We start from the raw sequence: 15,703 nt of genomic DNA on the forward strand, positions 1-15,703 counted from the left end.
GCCTCTGTGAGAACAGGATGCTGGACCAGGTGGGCCTTATGCTCGCCTTATGCTCTTAAAAGTGCAAAGGTGCGGGAACAGATCTTGGCAGGTGGGGTGTTGATGCATTAGCCTGGAGGCACCTTGAGAGATGCAGAAGATCTTTCTTAGCAGGTTGGAAACGAAGAGCAGGGCATTTTAAAAGCAAGCAAATGTATAAATATTACAGTCTTACCTCAGTTTAAGTACGCCTCGGTTTGAGTACTTTCAGTTTAAGTACTCCGCGGACCTGTCTGGAACGGATTAATCCACTTTCCATTACTTTCAATGGGAAAGTTCGCTTCAGGTTAAGTACGCTTCAGGTTAAGTACGGACTTCCAGAACCAATGACACTCATATTTCGGGTTAAGTACACTTCAGGTTGAGTACTCCACGGACCCGTCTGGAATGGATTAATCCACTTTCCATTACTTTCAATGGGAAAGTTTGCTTCAGGTTAAGTACAGACTTCCGGAACCAATTGTGTACTTAAACTGAGGTACCACTGTATGTGTGTGTGTGTGTGTGTGTGTGTGTGTATATATATATATACACACACACACACACACACACACACACACCCCAAGAGCCTCTTCTATTCTCTCCCATACACACCTAACTACCTCACTTCTAACTCCCGCCCTGAGTAGAAAAATAGTAGCTGCAAGAGATGTCACAAAGGAGGGTGGGCCACTGTTACCTTGACAACCCACCCACTTGCGCCCTGGGCCAATCCTGCGCCTCCTGCGTCTTGACGCTTCTTCGGAACTCTGAGGCTCCTGCCATTCTGTCTGCCAGCTTGCTGAAACATCTCTCGTTGCTTTCATAGCTCAGCTTCTCCCAGGCGGTTCCCCTTTAAGCAACGTTTCTAGCGAGAACCTCTCCCATCCTTTTAAATACAGTAGAGAACTCATATCTCCCAAGTTTAGGGGAAGAGCCGTAGCTCAGTGTTGGGGCTTCCCCCTTGCATTGCAGAAGGCACCAGGTTCAAATTCTGACATTGTCAGGGCTGCAAGAGACTCCCTGCTTGAAACTCGGAGAGCTGCTGCCAGTTGGGGGGGGCAGCCACCTCCCAGCATTTCAGACCTAGGACCCACATTTAACCCAAATACACACCCCTTACTTAGCTAGAGTGACTACTAGCTGGAGTGAGGGGGGGGTCAGTCTGAATGATACCTGGACCTCTGTGATCCTCTGTCTATGAGTATCTTTGTCAAGAAAGCTAAGTACAGTACTTGTCATCTTAACAAGTACTGTTGCCTTAGAGACAAATGAGTGGGCTTTTCCCACTCCACCTGGCCGGATGCCACCGTCACCCTAATATGGAGACCAATAGGACAAAGTGGGGAATTGTGTGTGAGAGACAGAGATATTGCCTGGCTCTATCCTGGACCCCAAGCTGTGGCTTGGGGTTTCCCTGGAACCCTAACATGGAAGAAAGATCTATTGAGGTGTTAATGCTGAGAGCAGGTTATATACTGTATATGTGTACTGTAAATAAAACTATATATCCCAAAGATACCATGGTCTCTATTTAGTTTCATTCTAAGGAAACCGAACCTTGGGTGAGTACAGGCACACCTGGAGTCTCTGGCTACTCAAGAGTTTGGGGTACATGCAACACTGGTGTCAGAAGTGAAATAATAATAATAATAATAATAATAATAATAATAATAATAATAATAATAATATTGTGATTCTTACACCCTCCACTAAGTCTAACTGGGATCAGCACATAGAATTCCTGTGTGGATATCCAGGGGTCGATATGAAGAAAAGCGTGTGGGACTTTTTAGCTTAGAGAAAAGGTAAGTAAGAAGCGACGTGATAGAAGGGTCGAAAGTTATTCATGGCATTCAGAAAGTGGATGGATAAAGTTTCTCTCCCTCTCTCGTAACTCTAGAACTCGTGGACATCCAATGCAGCTGAATGCTGGAAGATTCGGGGCAGAGAAAAGGAAAGTCCTTCTTAATGCAGAACAAAGTTGAACTATGGAACTCCTTCCCACAGGAGGCAGGGGTGGTCCCTGTGGGTTTCCCATTGATGCATCTGGTTGGCCATTGTGAGAACAGGAGGCTGGACAAGATGGGCCGCCAATGATCCAGCAGCCAAGCTGTTCTTAGGTTAGGACAGACACTCTCCAAAGGGAATGCATCTCCTTAGGTCACACACAGAACAAACCCCACAGGGACTACCTCAATGCAGTGCTTTTACAATTTTATTGCCTTTGAAGGTTTCTGTATTTCAGGTTGGGGAATTCGGGGGGGGGGGGTGTTGTTGGACTGTGGCAGCTCCCAGCATTCCTGATCACTGGCCATGCTGATCAACAGCCTCCAGAGGGCTCCAGGTTCCCCAACACCACTGTACCCCCAAATAGGAGTTTATCATCTTCAGAACTGTGGCTCCGGTGCGTCTGTCTCTGTGTCACCAGCCTCTGCTGGAATCAGTAGTAAAAGATCAGCACGGAAGACTCCGTTATCTCTTTGGAAGCGCTCCAGTCTTTGTGAGTCCCGTAGCCGTTCCAGTCAAAGCTGGCAAAGTCTCCACACTGCCGAGGGCTGGCTTCTGGGAAGAACCCTCCTCCCCCAATGCAATGCTAGGAAAGGGAAGAAAGAACAATGGTTATGGGAGAGAGGTGGGACAAATTGGGAGGGGATGCAAGCCCTACGGAGAGCATGGGATTGCAATTTGAAATGTGCTTGATGGATCGCAGAGCTCAGCAGCAAAGGAGAAAAAGAAACTCAGAGGGCAAATATGAAATACACCTAGTCTTGTGAACTCTGCTGAGAGATGGACTTAGGCAGGGGTACCCAAACTAAGGCCCGGGGGCCGGATGCGGCCCAATCGTCTTCTAAATCCGGCCTGCGGATGGTCCGGGAATCAGCATGTTTTACATGAGTAGAAGGTGTCCTTTTATTTAAAATGCATCTCTGGGTTATTTGTGGGGCATAGGAATTCGTTCATGTATTTTTTTCGAAATACAGTCCGGCCCCCCACAAGGTCGGAGGGACAGCGGACCGGCCCCCTGCTGAAAAAAGTTTGCTGAACCCTGGACTTAGGGGTCGGAGTGTGATCAGGCCACCATCAGCCAGCAATGGGATATTTTTGCAACAGCCCAAGGGGGTGGCACTTTTGAGCTGCATTACTAAATGCACTGACTGCTCAGTCTTTGGTCACCCCCAGTTTGTTTGTAACAAGGAAGGCAAGCAAGAGTTGAGGGTTTCATGGAAGAGGAGGGCCCCAGCTGGTCAAAGGAACTTCAGGAGATACAAGAACCTAAGTTAAAAGTGGAGGGTTTGCAGAGACTACTCAAATCCTTGAAAAGTGGCTGTTGGGAGGGGAAGCTGGCAGAAGCCAAGAAGAGATAAGAGGGCATCTTGACAGGGCCGGCTCTAGGGGTAGGCTGGGTGGCGCGGGGCTGGCAGGGGGGCACTGCGCGAAAACCGCACTGCGCACTGCGCCCGCCCACCAGCCGTGACCTGCTTAAGACGGCCCTGCATCTCGCTGTGGATTCAAGGCTGGTGAGGAGACTCACGTGTTCTGTGTTGCATCCTGTGACTTTAACTCCAGCGCACAGAGCCATGGCGGCTTTCTCGTGATTAAACACTCGGAACTGCATAAAGCCGGCGACAAATTCCTCTGAGAAAAGGAAAGGAGAAATAGCAGAAGTGTCTTTAGTCCCTCTGGTGGGAAACCTTGGCCAGCAGCTGGGCGTAAGGACATCAGAAAAGCCTGCTGGGTCAAGCCAGTAGCCCACCTAGTCTAGCTTCCTGTTCTCACAGGGCCCAACCAGATGCCCCTTCTGGGAAGTCCAAAAGGGGAACCAGAGCAAAAGAGCCCCTCTCTCCTCCTCCAAGGACTGGCATTTAGAAGCATTACTGCCTCTGAGCGTGGAGACAGAGGATAGCCATCATGGCTAGTAGCAATCAGTATGCTAGTATTACTACGATTAAAATCTGTATACAGTACTGTCCCGCCCTTCATCTGCAGATCTCAGGGCAGTTCATGACATAAAAATACAACATGAAAGCACAAAATACATGACAGAAACAGCAACAAAACGACAAACCAATAGCCCCCAATGAATTTATCTAATCCAGTCTAAGTCATCCCAAGTTAGAGCAAGTTCTATAATAATTTATCTGTGCACTTCCTGAAGAAGCCCTCTTTTTGGTCCTGAATCTTTCAACATTCAGCTTCATGGAATGAGCATGAGTTCTAGCGTTAAACAAGAGAGGGAGAAAAACTTCTCTATTCACTTTCTCCATGCCACACATAATTGCACAACTTGAGCCTCAATCGCACTGCCACAACCTAAAACGCTTGTTGCAAAGCTACATAATTCGTTATTTATTTTTTTAAAAAAATTAAGCCAGGTAAGGTGAGCTTGCGAGGGAACCCAGTTCTTCAATAAACCCAGATCTTCAATAAATGTGTCTCAGTCCCAGCAACAAAGCATCTTGGCAAATAATAATAATAATAATTTATTATTTATACCCCGCCCATCTGGCTGGGTTTCCCCAGCCCCTCTGGGCGGCCTCCAACCAAATATTAAAAACAATACAGCATCAAACATTAAAAACGTCCCTAAACAGGGCCGCCTTCAGTTGTCTTTTAAAAGTAAAATAGTTGCTTATTGCCTTGACATCTGCTGGGAGGGCGTTCCACAGGGCGGGCGCCACTACCGAGAAGGCCCTCTGCGAGGGAACCGCCAGAAGACCCTCGGCGCTGGATCTCAGTGTCTGGGCTGAATGATGGGAGTGGAGACGCTCCTTCAGGTACACAGGACCGAGGCCGAGTTAGGCAAGCAGTCAAGTTGAGTGAGTTGAGCAGTAGGTTGACAAGAGACCTCACCAAAGCCCTCAACTCCCCCCCCCCCAATTTCTTATTTGTGCTCAGCCGCAGTCTGGCCAAAGGAAGCAAGACTTACTTTGCCCTTGTGGAGAATAGTAGTCCGCGGTCTTCTGGGCACTCCCTGCATCGTAGGTGACGGGGACGGCCGGGCCGTTGTCGGTCTGGCAGGTGCCAATGCCGTAGGTCACTGGGTATTTCTGAAAAGAGAAGCAGGCAGGGATCTGACTGAGGCTCGCTTTGGGATTGTGGCGTCGTTCATGCTCAGCCAGAAAAGATGCGCAAGGGAGGAAAGGAGATCCAGAACATCTAATTACTCTCGGCACAGGACCGTGACACGACACAGGCCAAGGGGATGGGAGGGTCAGTACAAGAAGACAGCGGGTGGATCGGGCCCCTTCTAGCATGGAGCTGCTCCCGCTTTTTCTGTCTCCTCTGCCTCAGACCCCCAAACCTCCCACCCAGCCTCATCTCAGACTCGGATGAAAATAGGGACATCCTATTCCAGTGAGGAGGAATTAAAGAACCTTTTAATGAGGGTGAAAGAGGAGAGCGCAAAATATGGTCTGAAGCTCAGCATCAAAAAAACCAAGATCATGGCCACTGGTCTCATCACCTCCTGGCAAATAGAAGGGGAAGAAATGGAGGCAGTGAGATATTTTACTTTCTTGGGCTCCTTGATCACTGCAGATGGCGACAGCAGTCACGAAATTAAAAGACGCCTGCTTCTTGGGAGAAAAGCAATGACAAACCTAGATAGCATCTTAAAAAGCAGAGACATCACCTTGCCAACAAAGGTCTATATAGTTAAAGCTATGGTTTTCCCAGTAGTGATGTATGGAAGTGAGAGCTGGACCATAAAGAAGGCTGATCGCCGAATTGATGCTTTTGAATTTTGGTGCTGGAGGAGACTCTTGAGAGTCCCATGGACTGCGAGAAGATCAAACCTATCCATTCTGAAGGAAATCAGCCCTGAGTGCTCACTGGAAGGACAGATCGTGAAGCTGAGGCTCCAATACTTTGGCCACATCATGAGAAGACAAGAGAAGGCTCCCTGGAAAAAACCCTGATGTTGGGAAAGATGGAGGGCACAAGGAGAAGGGGACGACAGAGGACGAGATGGTTGGACAGTGTTCTCGAAGCCACCAACATGAGTTTGACCAAACTGCGGGAGGCAGTGGAAGACAGGAGTGCCTGGCGTGCTCTGGTCCATGGGGTCACGAAGAGTTGGACACGACTAAACGACTAAACAACAACAACAAAGGAAAAGCAAAAACATTCCAGGACCAAATCAGAAACTGGGATGGCTTCTGTAAATCTGGGACTGTCCCTGGAAAACGGGGGCACTTGGAGGGTCTGTGAGACACCAATATGCAACCAAGGGCTGCCTTCCTGCCCTGCTTGTGGGCTTGCTGGAGGTCCAAGGACACTGGCCCAGAAGGAGCCCTGATCTGGGGTCTCCGACACAGCAGGGCTTTCCTAGGGAAACCTGGAGACCTGGGGAAGGGCCCTCGTAGCTCAGTGGCAGAGGGTCTGCCTTGCAAGCAGAAGGTCCCAGGTTCAATCCCTGCTGGTGGCCTCCCCAGGTGGGGTTAGAGCAGTGATGGCGAACCTGTGACACGCGTGTCAGACGTGACACGCAGAGCCCTCACTGCTGGCACACGCCCCATCAGCCCATTCACGCTGTTGTTGTTGGTTCCCCACCCCCATTTGTTCTTCCGCTCCTCCTACAGCTTGTCTCCACTGTTAAAACCCGGATCCTTTTTCGTTGTTGTTGTTGCTGGTAGCCAGAGATTGGTTTTTTAACCCTTTCTGTGCTGTGCTGTTTTTCTGGTGCTTTGGCAGACTATGATTGGGTGTAACAGCGTTCGTTTTTTAACCCGTTCTGCGCTGGGTTTTTTGGCGCTTTGGCAGACTATGTCGGTGCTGCATGTTAGTTCCAGCGAAGGTATTATTCATCATTTATTTCTGTTCTTTTTACCCTCCAAAAAGCGCAGCAGCTTTGGGGCACCCCCCCAAAAGCAAAGCAACTTTTGCACACACACCCCAAAAAAACCTCCAAAACTTTGGTCAGCAGCTCCCCCCAAAAAGCTCAACAACTCTGGGCACTTTGTGATAAATAAGGGTTTTTTGGTTTGGTTTGGTTAAATAATTAGTTTTTTGTTTACTATATACAGTTATATATTACAATTATACATTTTTGTTATTTGAACTATAAATATCGTGAAATTATGGTTTTTTCCTCCAAGTGACACACCACCCGAGTTATGCTCATTTTTTTGGCGCATTTTGACACACCAAGCTCAAAAGGTTGCCCATCACTGGGTTAGAGGGACACTCCTGTCTAAAATCCTGGAGAGCCGTTGCAGGGATCTCCCTGTGTTCCCATTACTTTAATGGGGGGGGAGTTCTCCTGCCCCACTCAACCACCCAAATCCCAAATATCGAGTCAGGCAGCAGAAAAGCTGAGTCACCATTTGCTTACCTGGTAGAGCCTGAGAAGGTTCCCTCCAAGCTCAGACAAGAATCCGGTTTCCGTGTGGTATCTCAGGAGCGCAGCCTCGCGCCATTCCTTCATGGGGGTGTTGTTGGGGACGTGCCATATGGCCATGTCTGTTGCTTCAAGGTCATAATAGCCAGGATTCTGGAAAGAAAGAAAATCAGGGGTGTTAGAGGGGGAGGAGGGTTTGGTTTTTAAATTGGGGGGAGGGGTCTTTTACAGTAACTGGAGAGACTGTCGAGGAGAAGCCATTCCCTCTGTATTTTTCCCCCTTGCAAGTTCCACTGATTATATTTGTGGCCTGAACAGGCAGTCTATTTTTGTCCCTGTTTTTGCCTTTTAGGGGGATGTCTTTGAAACATTTCCCGATGTACCTTCAGTTGGCAGAATTGCCATTCTCACACAGGTGCCGCGTAAAACCCACATTTGTAAGAGCCCAGTAGTTTAATATGGCAGAACTTTGGAACTCCCTGCCTCTTGATATCAGCAGGTGCTGTCACTGTACCTTCCTCGGAGCCTCCAGTTTAGACAAACCTCCCCAAATGTTTAGAAAGTTGACACGAATTTCAATTTGTTTCCATCTCTTGTTATTTTAACTTTTCACATGTTTTACATTATTGCTGGGGCTAAGCTCCACTGAACTTAGTAGCAGTGGACTTCTGAATAGGCAGACAAAGGACATCATTCGCCTATTTCACCTTGTAGTCATCACTGGCTGAGGCTATAGCTGACCCAAAGGTGGAGTTGTTAGACCAGTTTCCATCTCCTGTAGCATAACTGGGATCACTGCCTTGCTGGCTGGACCAGCGGTCCCCCACGGTGCATTTCCCATACATGTTGTTTTCGTGGACGCTGGCCACCAGAGTCCAGCCCCCTCCGTTGGTGGTCATGTCACAGAAGGTCTGGTAGGTCTCTCCGTCTTCCGTGGCCAGTAAATACAACCCATCTGCTCAAAAGACAGGATCAAGACAGGATCAAGCAATTGGGTGGTCTTAAGAAGACTTGGCCACCTTTAGATCAGTGTTTCCCAAACTTGGGTCTGTTTACAGACTACAATTCCCATCATCCCTGACCACAGGTCTTGCTAGCCAGGGATGATGGGAGTTGTAGTCTGTGGAACAGCTGCATATTTCCTCACCTGTGGACCCTGGCGAAGATCTCTTGATTTCTTTGCAGCTCCTTGGAAGCTTGTGAGGACTGTGTGGGTTGGTTGTGCAGCAGGACGGTGCCTCTTCCCACTTCTGCAGCAGACCGAGGACATCTTGCTTCGCAGAGCTGAGGCAGCAGCTGCTATCTGCGTGCACGGCAATAGATGTGAACAGGTTGAGTCACCCAGACAGACAGAGAGGTTGACTCAACCTGTTGGAAGACGGAAGCAGGATCCAGGATGACCTTGGCAGGACGGGGTATGGGCCAGTAGTCTAGTAGTCTATTAAACATTAAAAGCCTCCCTGAACTATTTACCCTCTCCCTTCATGGTCAGAGGCAGCAATGCTTCTGAATACCAGTTGCTGGAAGCCACAGGAGGGGAGTGGGGTCTTGTGTTCAGATCCTGATTGTGGGCTTCCCACTGGCAGTTGTTTGGCCCCTGTGAGAACTAGGATGCTGGACTAGACGGGTTGTTGGCCGCCTGACCCAGGAGATGTTTGTTTTGTTCTTAAGATACAATCACCACCTTCAAACACCTGAAGGTCTGAGAGCAGATCTGATTTATGTTCCTCTGGAGCAGGCACCCCCAAACTTCGGCCCTCCAGATAAAAACCCAATAAACAGCAGTAGTAATAGCAGTAGTTCATCTTGCCAAGTGGTCATTCTGACTGCCAGCAGCTCTCCAGAATCTCAGTCCATCACAAGAGACAATATTGTGTAGCAAAGAGTTAGACCCGAGAGACCAGGGTTCAAATCCCTACTCAGACAGGAAGCTCACTAAGCCCTGAGCTCAGTCCCTGCCTCTCAGCCAAATCGACCTAACACGGTTGTGGTGGCGATTAAATATGGACTAGGACAGGCATCCCCAAACTTTGGCCCTCCAGATGTTTTGGACTACAATTCCCATCTTTCCCGACCACTGGTCCTGTTAGCTAGGGATCATGGGAGTTGTAGGCCAAAACATCTGGAGGGCCGCAGTTTGGGAATGCCTGCTCTGGAGGGAAGGGCTGAAACCAGCAGTTTAAATTTATGAGAAATGGGATTTTGACTCAATAGCAGGGAGAACTTCCTGATGGCGCAAGATGTTCAGCCGTGGAAAACAGAGTCCTGGAAGGTGACAGACTCTCCAATCACTAGCGGCTTTTAAGCAGAGGCTGGATAGGTACTTATCACTGGGTGCTGCAGCCGTGCATCCCCTTCATCGGCAGGGGGCTCGGCTAGATGCCCTTTGGAGGTGCCCTTCCAACACAACGGTTCCAAGAGTTTGCCCCGAGATTTGCCAAATGTGTATGGAAAGGCCCCTTGCCCCCCCCAAAAAAGACCAAAGAAAAGCACAACATCCTGGCACAGTCTCTAAACGCCACCAGCATATACCCTGTTTCCCCTATTTTAAGACATAGCCATAAAATAAGCCATAGCAGGATTTGTAAGCATTCAATGAATATAAGCCGTATCCCGAAAATAAGACATAGTGATAGGTGCAGCAGCAATGCCGGCCGCAGGAGGAGGAGGAGGAGGAGGAAAAAATAAGACATCCCCTGAAAATAAGCCATAGTGTGTTTTTTTGAGGAAAAATAAATATAAGATGGTGTCTTATTTTCAGAGAAACACAGTACTTACCACACAGGTCCCCTTTTGGGAGCTTAGCCAAGAGTAAAAGGAGGAGAGCAAATTGCTTCATGGTGGGCTCTTTCTGTGGGTGAAAATGAGAGGGCTGGTGAGTCAATGACAGGGCTGGCTCACCCATAGGAACTGGTGGGCCTTAATGAGTGCTTTTTTCTAAAAATAAAAAAATGTTTAGGGGTACTCTCATCTTGGGACACGGGTGGCACTGTGGGTTAAACCACAGAGCCTAGGGCTTGCTGATCAGAACGTCGGCAGTTCGAATCCCTGCGACAGGGTGAGCTCCCGTTGCTCGGTCTCTGTTCCTGCCAACCTAGCAGTTTGAAAGCACATCAAAGTGCAAGTAGATAAATAGGTACCTCTGCGACGGGAAGGTAAACGGCATTTCCGTGCACTGCTCTGGTTCACCAGAAGCGGCTTAGTCATGCTGGCCACATGACCTGGAAGCTGTACGCTAGCTCCCTCGGCCAATAAAGCGAGATGAGCGCCGCAACCCCAGAGTCATCCGCCACTGGACCTAATGGTCAGGGGTCCCCTTACCCTTTACCTTTTTACTCTCATTTTGACTCAAGAAAATCACCATTTTATAGTTCAAATTGGGAAAAAGAAATACAGTAAATGGACAAAAGTACAAAGATTCACCAAATGTTTAAGGTTATGTGTCCCCCTGAGTCCCCCCAGAAAAAAAAACAGTGGTCTTAATCACTGAACAATTAGTCTCCCTTAATCAACATGATTCATCACTTGCTTTAGAATTGTAGAGTTGGAAGGGACCACGAGGGTCATCTAGTCCAACCCCCTGCAATGCAGGAATCTTTTGCCCAACATGGGGCTTGAACTCACGACCCTGAGATCAAGAGTCTCCTGCTCTACCGACTAAGCTATCCACGGCCCATCCGCATCAACCTTCGTTCATTCATTCATTCATTCACCTCCCTTCACCCTAAGGTCTCATGGTGGGTTACAGCATTAAAAACAATATTAAAAACAATTAAAACAATTTACAACCATAAAAACAAGGTGGTCCTAATAATATATCCCTCAAGTGTCAAAAGCCAGGGCAAAGTGGTATGTCTCCAGCATCCTCCGAAAGCTGTAGGATGAAGGTGCCAGGTGTACTTCTGCCGGGAGTTCCACAACTTAGGGGCCACCACAGAGAAAGCCCTCTCTCCTTGGGCCACCACCCCCTGAGCATCTGAGGGCAGAGGAACCACCAAGAGGGGCCCCTCTGCTGATCTTAACCACCACCACCTCCCAGAGGGTCTGCAGGGAAGGAGATGTTATTTCAGATATTTGGGGCCAGAGTCATTTGGGGCTTTGAGTGCTAACTTGAGCACCTTGACTTGGTCCAGGAATGAACGGGCAACCAGTGCCATTGTTTTGAAACAACGGGTTATATAAGATCTAATGGGAACAAAGATCAGTAAGCTGGCCCCTGCATTTGAGACCATCTGAAGTTTTCTGAGACTGAAGTTGAGCAGTGTTGAATGTCCGCTCTTGCACGATCACAGCCATAACTGCAAAAGCAAAGGACTTCGGTTCTGGATATTCTGCCCACAGGTGTGGATCCTAGCCTGGGTCCAGACGTGGAGTTACCAGCCAACCTGCAGGAAAGGAAAGGGGCCCCTTTGCCAGAGGCAAATGGGTGGGGACCCTCCTTCAGCTCCTCCTAGCTAGAAGAACAAAAGCCAGAGCTGAGAGTTGGCTGTGATGTGTGATAAGAAGGCTGGGGGAAGTTGCTGGCTAGAAAAGGCAGAGAGAGAGAGAGATCACAATGTTTGATTTCTGCTTGAATCCAAGGCTGCAGCTATGAGGGAAACAAGCCCCTTCTGTGGTGCTGATGCTGTGAATCCCTCCATTGTAGGGCCAGGTTGTACATAAACCATATATCATAAAGGCACCATTGTCTCTGCTGTGCCTCATTCCCTAGAACAGCGTTTCTCAACCGCTGTTCTGCAGCACACTAGTGTGCCACGAGACGCTGGCTGGTGTGCCGCGACGTGCGGCGATGAGAAGGGCGATTTGCATTGTCACGGAAAGGAAGCCGGCCGGGTCACGATGCGGGGCGAGCGCAGCTCTCAACAGCCACCACCACGGGAGGGTGGTTTTAGACAAACTTAAAGAAGCTGGCTGGATGAGCTCAACCTGAAACTTGCTGAGCAAAGGATTGTGCTGGCAGAGAAATCAGCGGCTTGTGAAGCCTTATTACAGGAGATTGCAACCAACACAGCAATTGGCAAGTGTTTCTTACAGTCATAATTATATAGTCAATATAGGGCGGCACAGAGTTAAATTTTTTAACTTTTTTAATGGTGGTGTGCCTCGTGATTTTTTTCATGGAACAAGTGTGCCTTGGCCCAAAAAAGGTTGAGAAACACTGCCCTAGAACCCATGGGATCTTGCACCACATGAAGGTTGGGGTATCGTGCAACAGTATCATTTGGGGCCACTGATACCAACCTAGTAGTAGTAACAGCACACCCCACCAACCAGGACCACCACTGTTATTATTGTCACCACCAGCAGCCAGGAACATTCACCCACCCACAGCTGCTATTTGCCACAATGCAATCACTGATATGCCAACCCTCTTGTATCCCTTTGGGACTTCAAGTTTCCAAAACAGATATCAACACAGCGACTGCTGAATTCTACTACTCTACAGTGGTGGATTCTCTGTGTTCAAAGTGGATTCTCTGTGTTCAAAGGGACTGTGACGTGTTCCCTCTATATTCTATCACACTATTGTGCTTGGAAGGAAAGTTGCCGGCTCACCTGGTTAGGAGATGTCGACGTTCTGTTCTTCTGATGCGCGGAGGTCGCCTCTGTCCTGCCTTTTATAAGCAGCTTGCTGACAAAAGTCAACACTCGGGGGGGTTGGCAGCAAGGAACTATCAGAAGACTCCAGAACTGTTTGTACAAAGAGCAGGGTGAGTCTGCCGAGCGGCAGATAAATGATTTAACGGTTTCAGCAATGTTTCTGGGAAAAGACTTCATTTCCAGACATGGGGCATCCCCTGCAAGCCTGGCTTTCTAGTTGGGTGAGAAGTCAAGACTTTTTTTGCAACAGAAGGTGCAGAAATGAAAGTTACTGGATGCCTTGCATTCCAGAGTCGCATATCACTGAAATTAAAACACACAGAAACCTCCAAAAGGATACCACTGGCCTCCTGCTATGTGTTCAGTTGCAGCCCTGTCTTTGGGGGAACTTTGTCAGACATGATAAACCAGAAGCTGACCCAAGTATCTTCCTACACACACCACTAAGAGGTTTAGGGTCTTTTGCTAGCCAGCATGGTGCTGGAGGTGTAAACAACTCTCAAGACTCTGAAAAGCTGGTCTCACTAGAGATCAGGTTCATTAATTTTGTTGAATTAAACTTTCTTAGTAGGTTTTCCAAACTGCTAACTCTTTTTATAGTGCTAGGGTGGGGGGGGGGACACTGGGTATAAATCTATGCAATGGGGTGGAAGCTCAGAAAAGCTTGGGACCCACTACCACTACTCTAAAACACAGGATCCTACAAAACTACTTAACGCCTGCAGTCTCCCCTCTTTCACTATAAGGAAATCTCCACCACCAGAGGCGACAACTTCTCCAGAAGATTGAGGTGGCCTGCACAATTGAGGGGCTCAAAACTGCCTCAGCCCCTGGGGGTTGATGCCTACTATGCCCACCCAGAACACTTAACCCAGTGTGAGGGACAGGGGATATCGCGAAGTCCCTCCCCTCCTGAGTTCAAGCCCATCCCCGAGCACAGGGGAAAGCAGAGAGAGTTCCGATGCCAGTGGGGAAGCAGGAAGTCGGGGCCGAGGCTCAGGCAAGGTAGAGGAGCCAGGGTCCCAGGTGGGACAGGAAGGGGCGAATAAGGGGGGGAGACCCATCCCCCCAACTCCGGAATTACGCAGAAAGAGGAGGGGAAAGAGGATGGGTCTGCCAAAGCTTTTGTGTTGGAGAAAGACGCGCCAAAAGCCATTAGGAGGTTCTGAAACCGACTGACCACATCACTCCGTGTAAATAGCAATGACTTCAGCACTGTAAATACGCAGCACCAATAAAAGAATAAAATGCAGAGCTGCGTAGCGTCGTTACTCTGAAGTAGTCCACTCCGGCCACTGTGACAGCAACCTCCTAAACCTTTTTTGGGCTACTTTGGAGTTGCCGGGATGAGCGTGTCAGAGGCGGAGAGATGGCGGCAGATCGCGGAGCAAGCCCAGCAAGAACTGCAGCAGCTGTCGCTGCAGGCGCAGGGGGAATTGAAGGCAGCTAAAGAAGAGACTAAGAAGGTCCAGGACGACCGGCTACAACTTGCAGAACAGGTGAGAGCGCTACAGGAAAGAGAGCAGGAATTAAGGGCGGTGGCGGTAGACCTCCAAAACAAGCTGGATGCAGAGAAAAACAAGGCGGGAGGGGCACCCCAAGTCCAAGTGCTGCCAGGAAGGAGAGCCGGGACCCTAGTAAGCAAGTTCAATGGAGACCCGAGGGAATATCAGGGCTTTGAGACTGAGATTGTGTATGCTCTTGAGCTGCACCACGATGAGTTCCCTGATGATGAGCACCGGGTAGCGTTTATTGTGGAGCACCTTACCGGGGCAGCCAGGGAGTGGCTAAGACCGTTAATCGCAACAAAGAATCCTTGCATGAAGAATGTCAAACTGTTTCTAGAAGGTTTGAAAACGATGTATTCGTCCGATAGTCATATGGACCAGACTAAGGAGGAACTTCATAATTTACGCCAAGGAAATATGACAGTTCGCGCGTATTGGGCGAAATTCACCATGCTGGTGCACAGATTGGGGTGGGAACTAGAGTCACCCCCAATGCAAGCGGCGTTCTACTTGGGGTTGCATGAGGAGGTGAAGGATGAGCTCTCGAGAGGTCCAAAGCCCAGTAATATGGATCAGCTGAGCAAAGCGGCTCTGGCGGTGGGGGTGAGACAGGAATCCCGGTGGAGCGACAAGCAAGCAACGCACGCAAAGCGGGCTTGGTTCCCACGGTCGCAGGAGAAGCCACTCCCCCAACAACCCTTTCAAGCCACGCCTGGGGCCAGCCAGGACCAGGAACCCATGCAGATTGATAGCGCGCGCGCGCGGGCTTTTCAAACCCCAGCGGCGCCAAGACGCAAGGAGGGAAGGGGTGGGAATTGCTTTCTCTGCAACTCCCCCCAGCATCTCGTCAGAGACTGCCCACAGCGCAGGGAGTGGCAAGGAAAGGCGGGAACGGTTGTGCCCTCCCCCACTGACGCAGTACCACAGCAGGGAAACGGGAAAGCCTGGCTGCAGGAGACAAGGGGCAGCAGCCAGGCACAGTCAGCAGACAACAGCCCCAGCCCACCCACCCGCACAGAGAGGAGCAGAGCCAGCCCACCCCTCCCAGAGCAGGAGTGGTTCTAGAAGTGACGCTCACGCTCCCAAATGGCTATCCCCTGACGGTCCTCGCCCTAATTGACAGTGGTGCCTCAGCCAACTTCTTCTCGAGAAACTTTGCAGAAGAGCACCAGATCCAGCTTCTGCAGCTGGATTTTCCTCTGCACGTGGCAACCATTGACGGCAGAGAGCTGCT

At 49.4% G+C, this 15,703-nt stretch overlaps 1 protein-coding gene across 1 annotated transcript; it reads right to left on the reverse strand.

The window, feature by feature from the left end:
- Positions 1-2,190: 2,190 nt before the first annotated feature.
- On the reverse strand, positions 2,191-13,020 carry LOC118075867 (intelectin-1-like). The gene is made up of 8 exons (XM_060269445.1): positions 12,917-13,020; positions 10,139-10,211; positions 8,508-8,663; positions 8,068-8,315; positions 7,355-7,513; positions 4,949-5,069; positions 3,554-3,657; positions 2,191-2,614 (listed from the first exon to the last, which is right to left on the reverse strand). Exons 2-8 carry the CDS (start codon positions 10,197-10,199, stop codon positions 2,462-2,464), a joined length of 1,002 nt encoding a protein of 333 aa, XP_060125428.1. The 5' UTR covers positions 10,200-10,211; positions 12,917-13,020; the 3' UTR covers positions 2,191-2,461.
- Between the last annotated feature and the right edge of the window lie 2,683 nt (positions 13,021-15,703).

Source organism: Zootoca vivipara, chromosome 17 (assembly GCF_963506605.1).
Source record: "Zootoca vivipara chromosome 17, rZooViv1.1, whole genome shotgun sequence".
Classification (NCBI taxonomy): domain Eukaryota; kingdom Metazoa; phylum Chordata; class Lepidosauria; order Squamata; family Lacertidae; genus Zootoca; species Zootoca vivipara.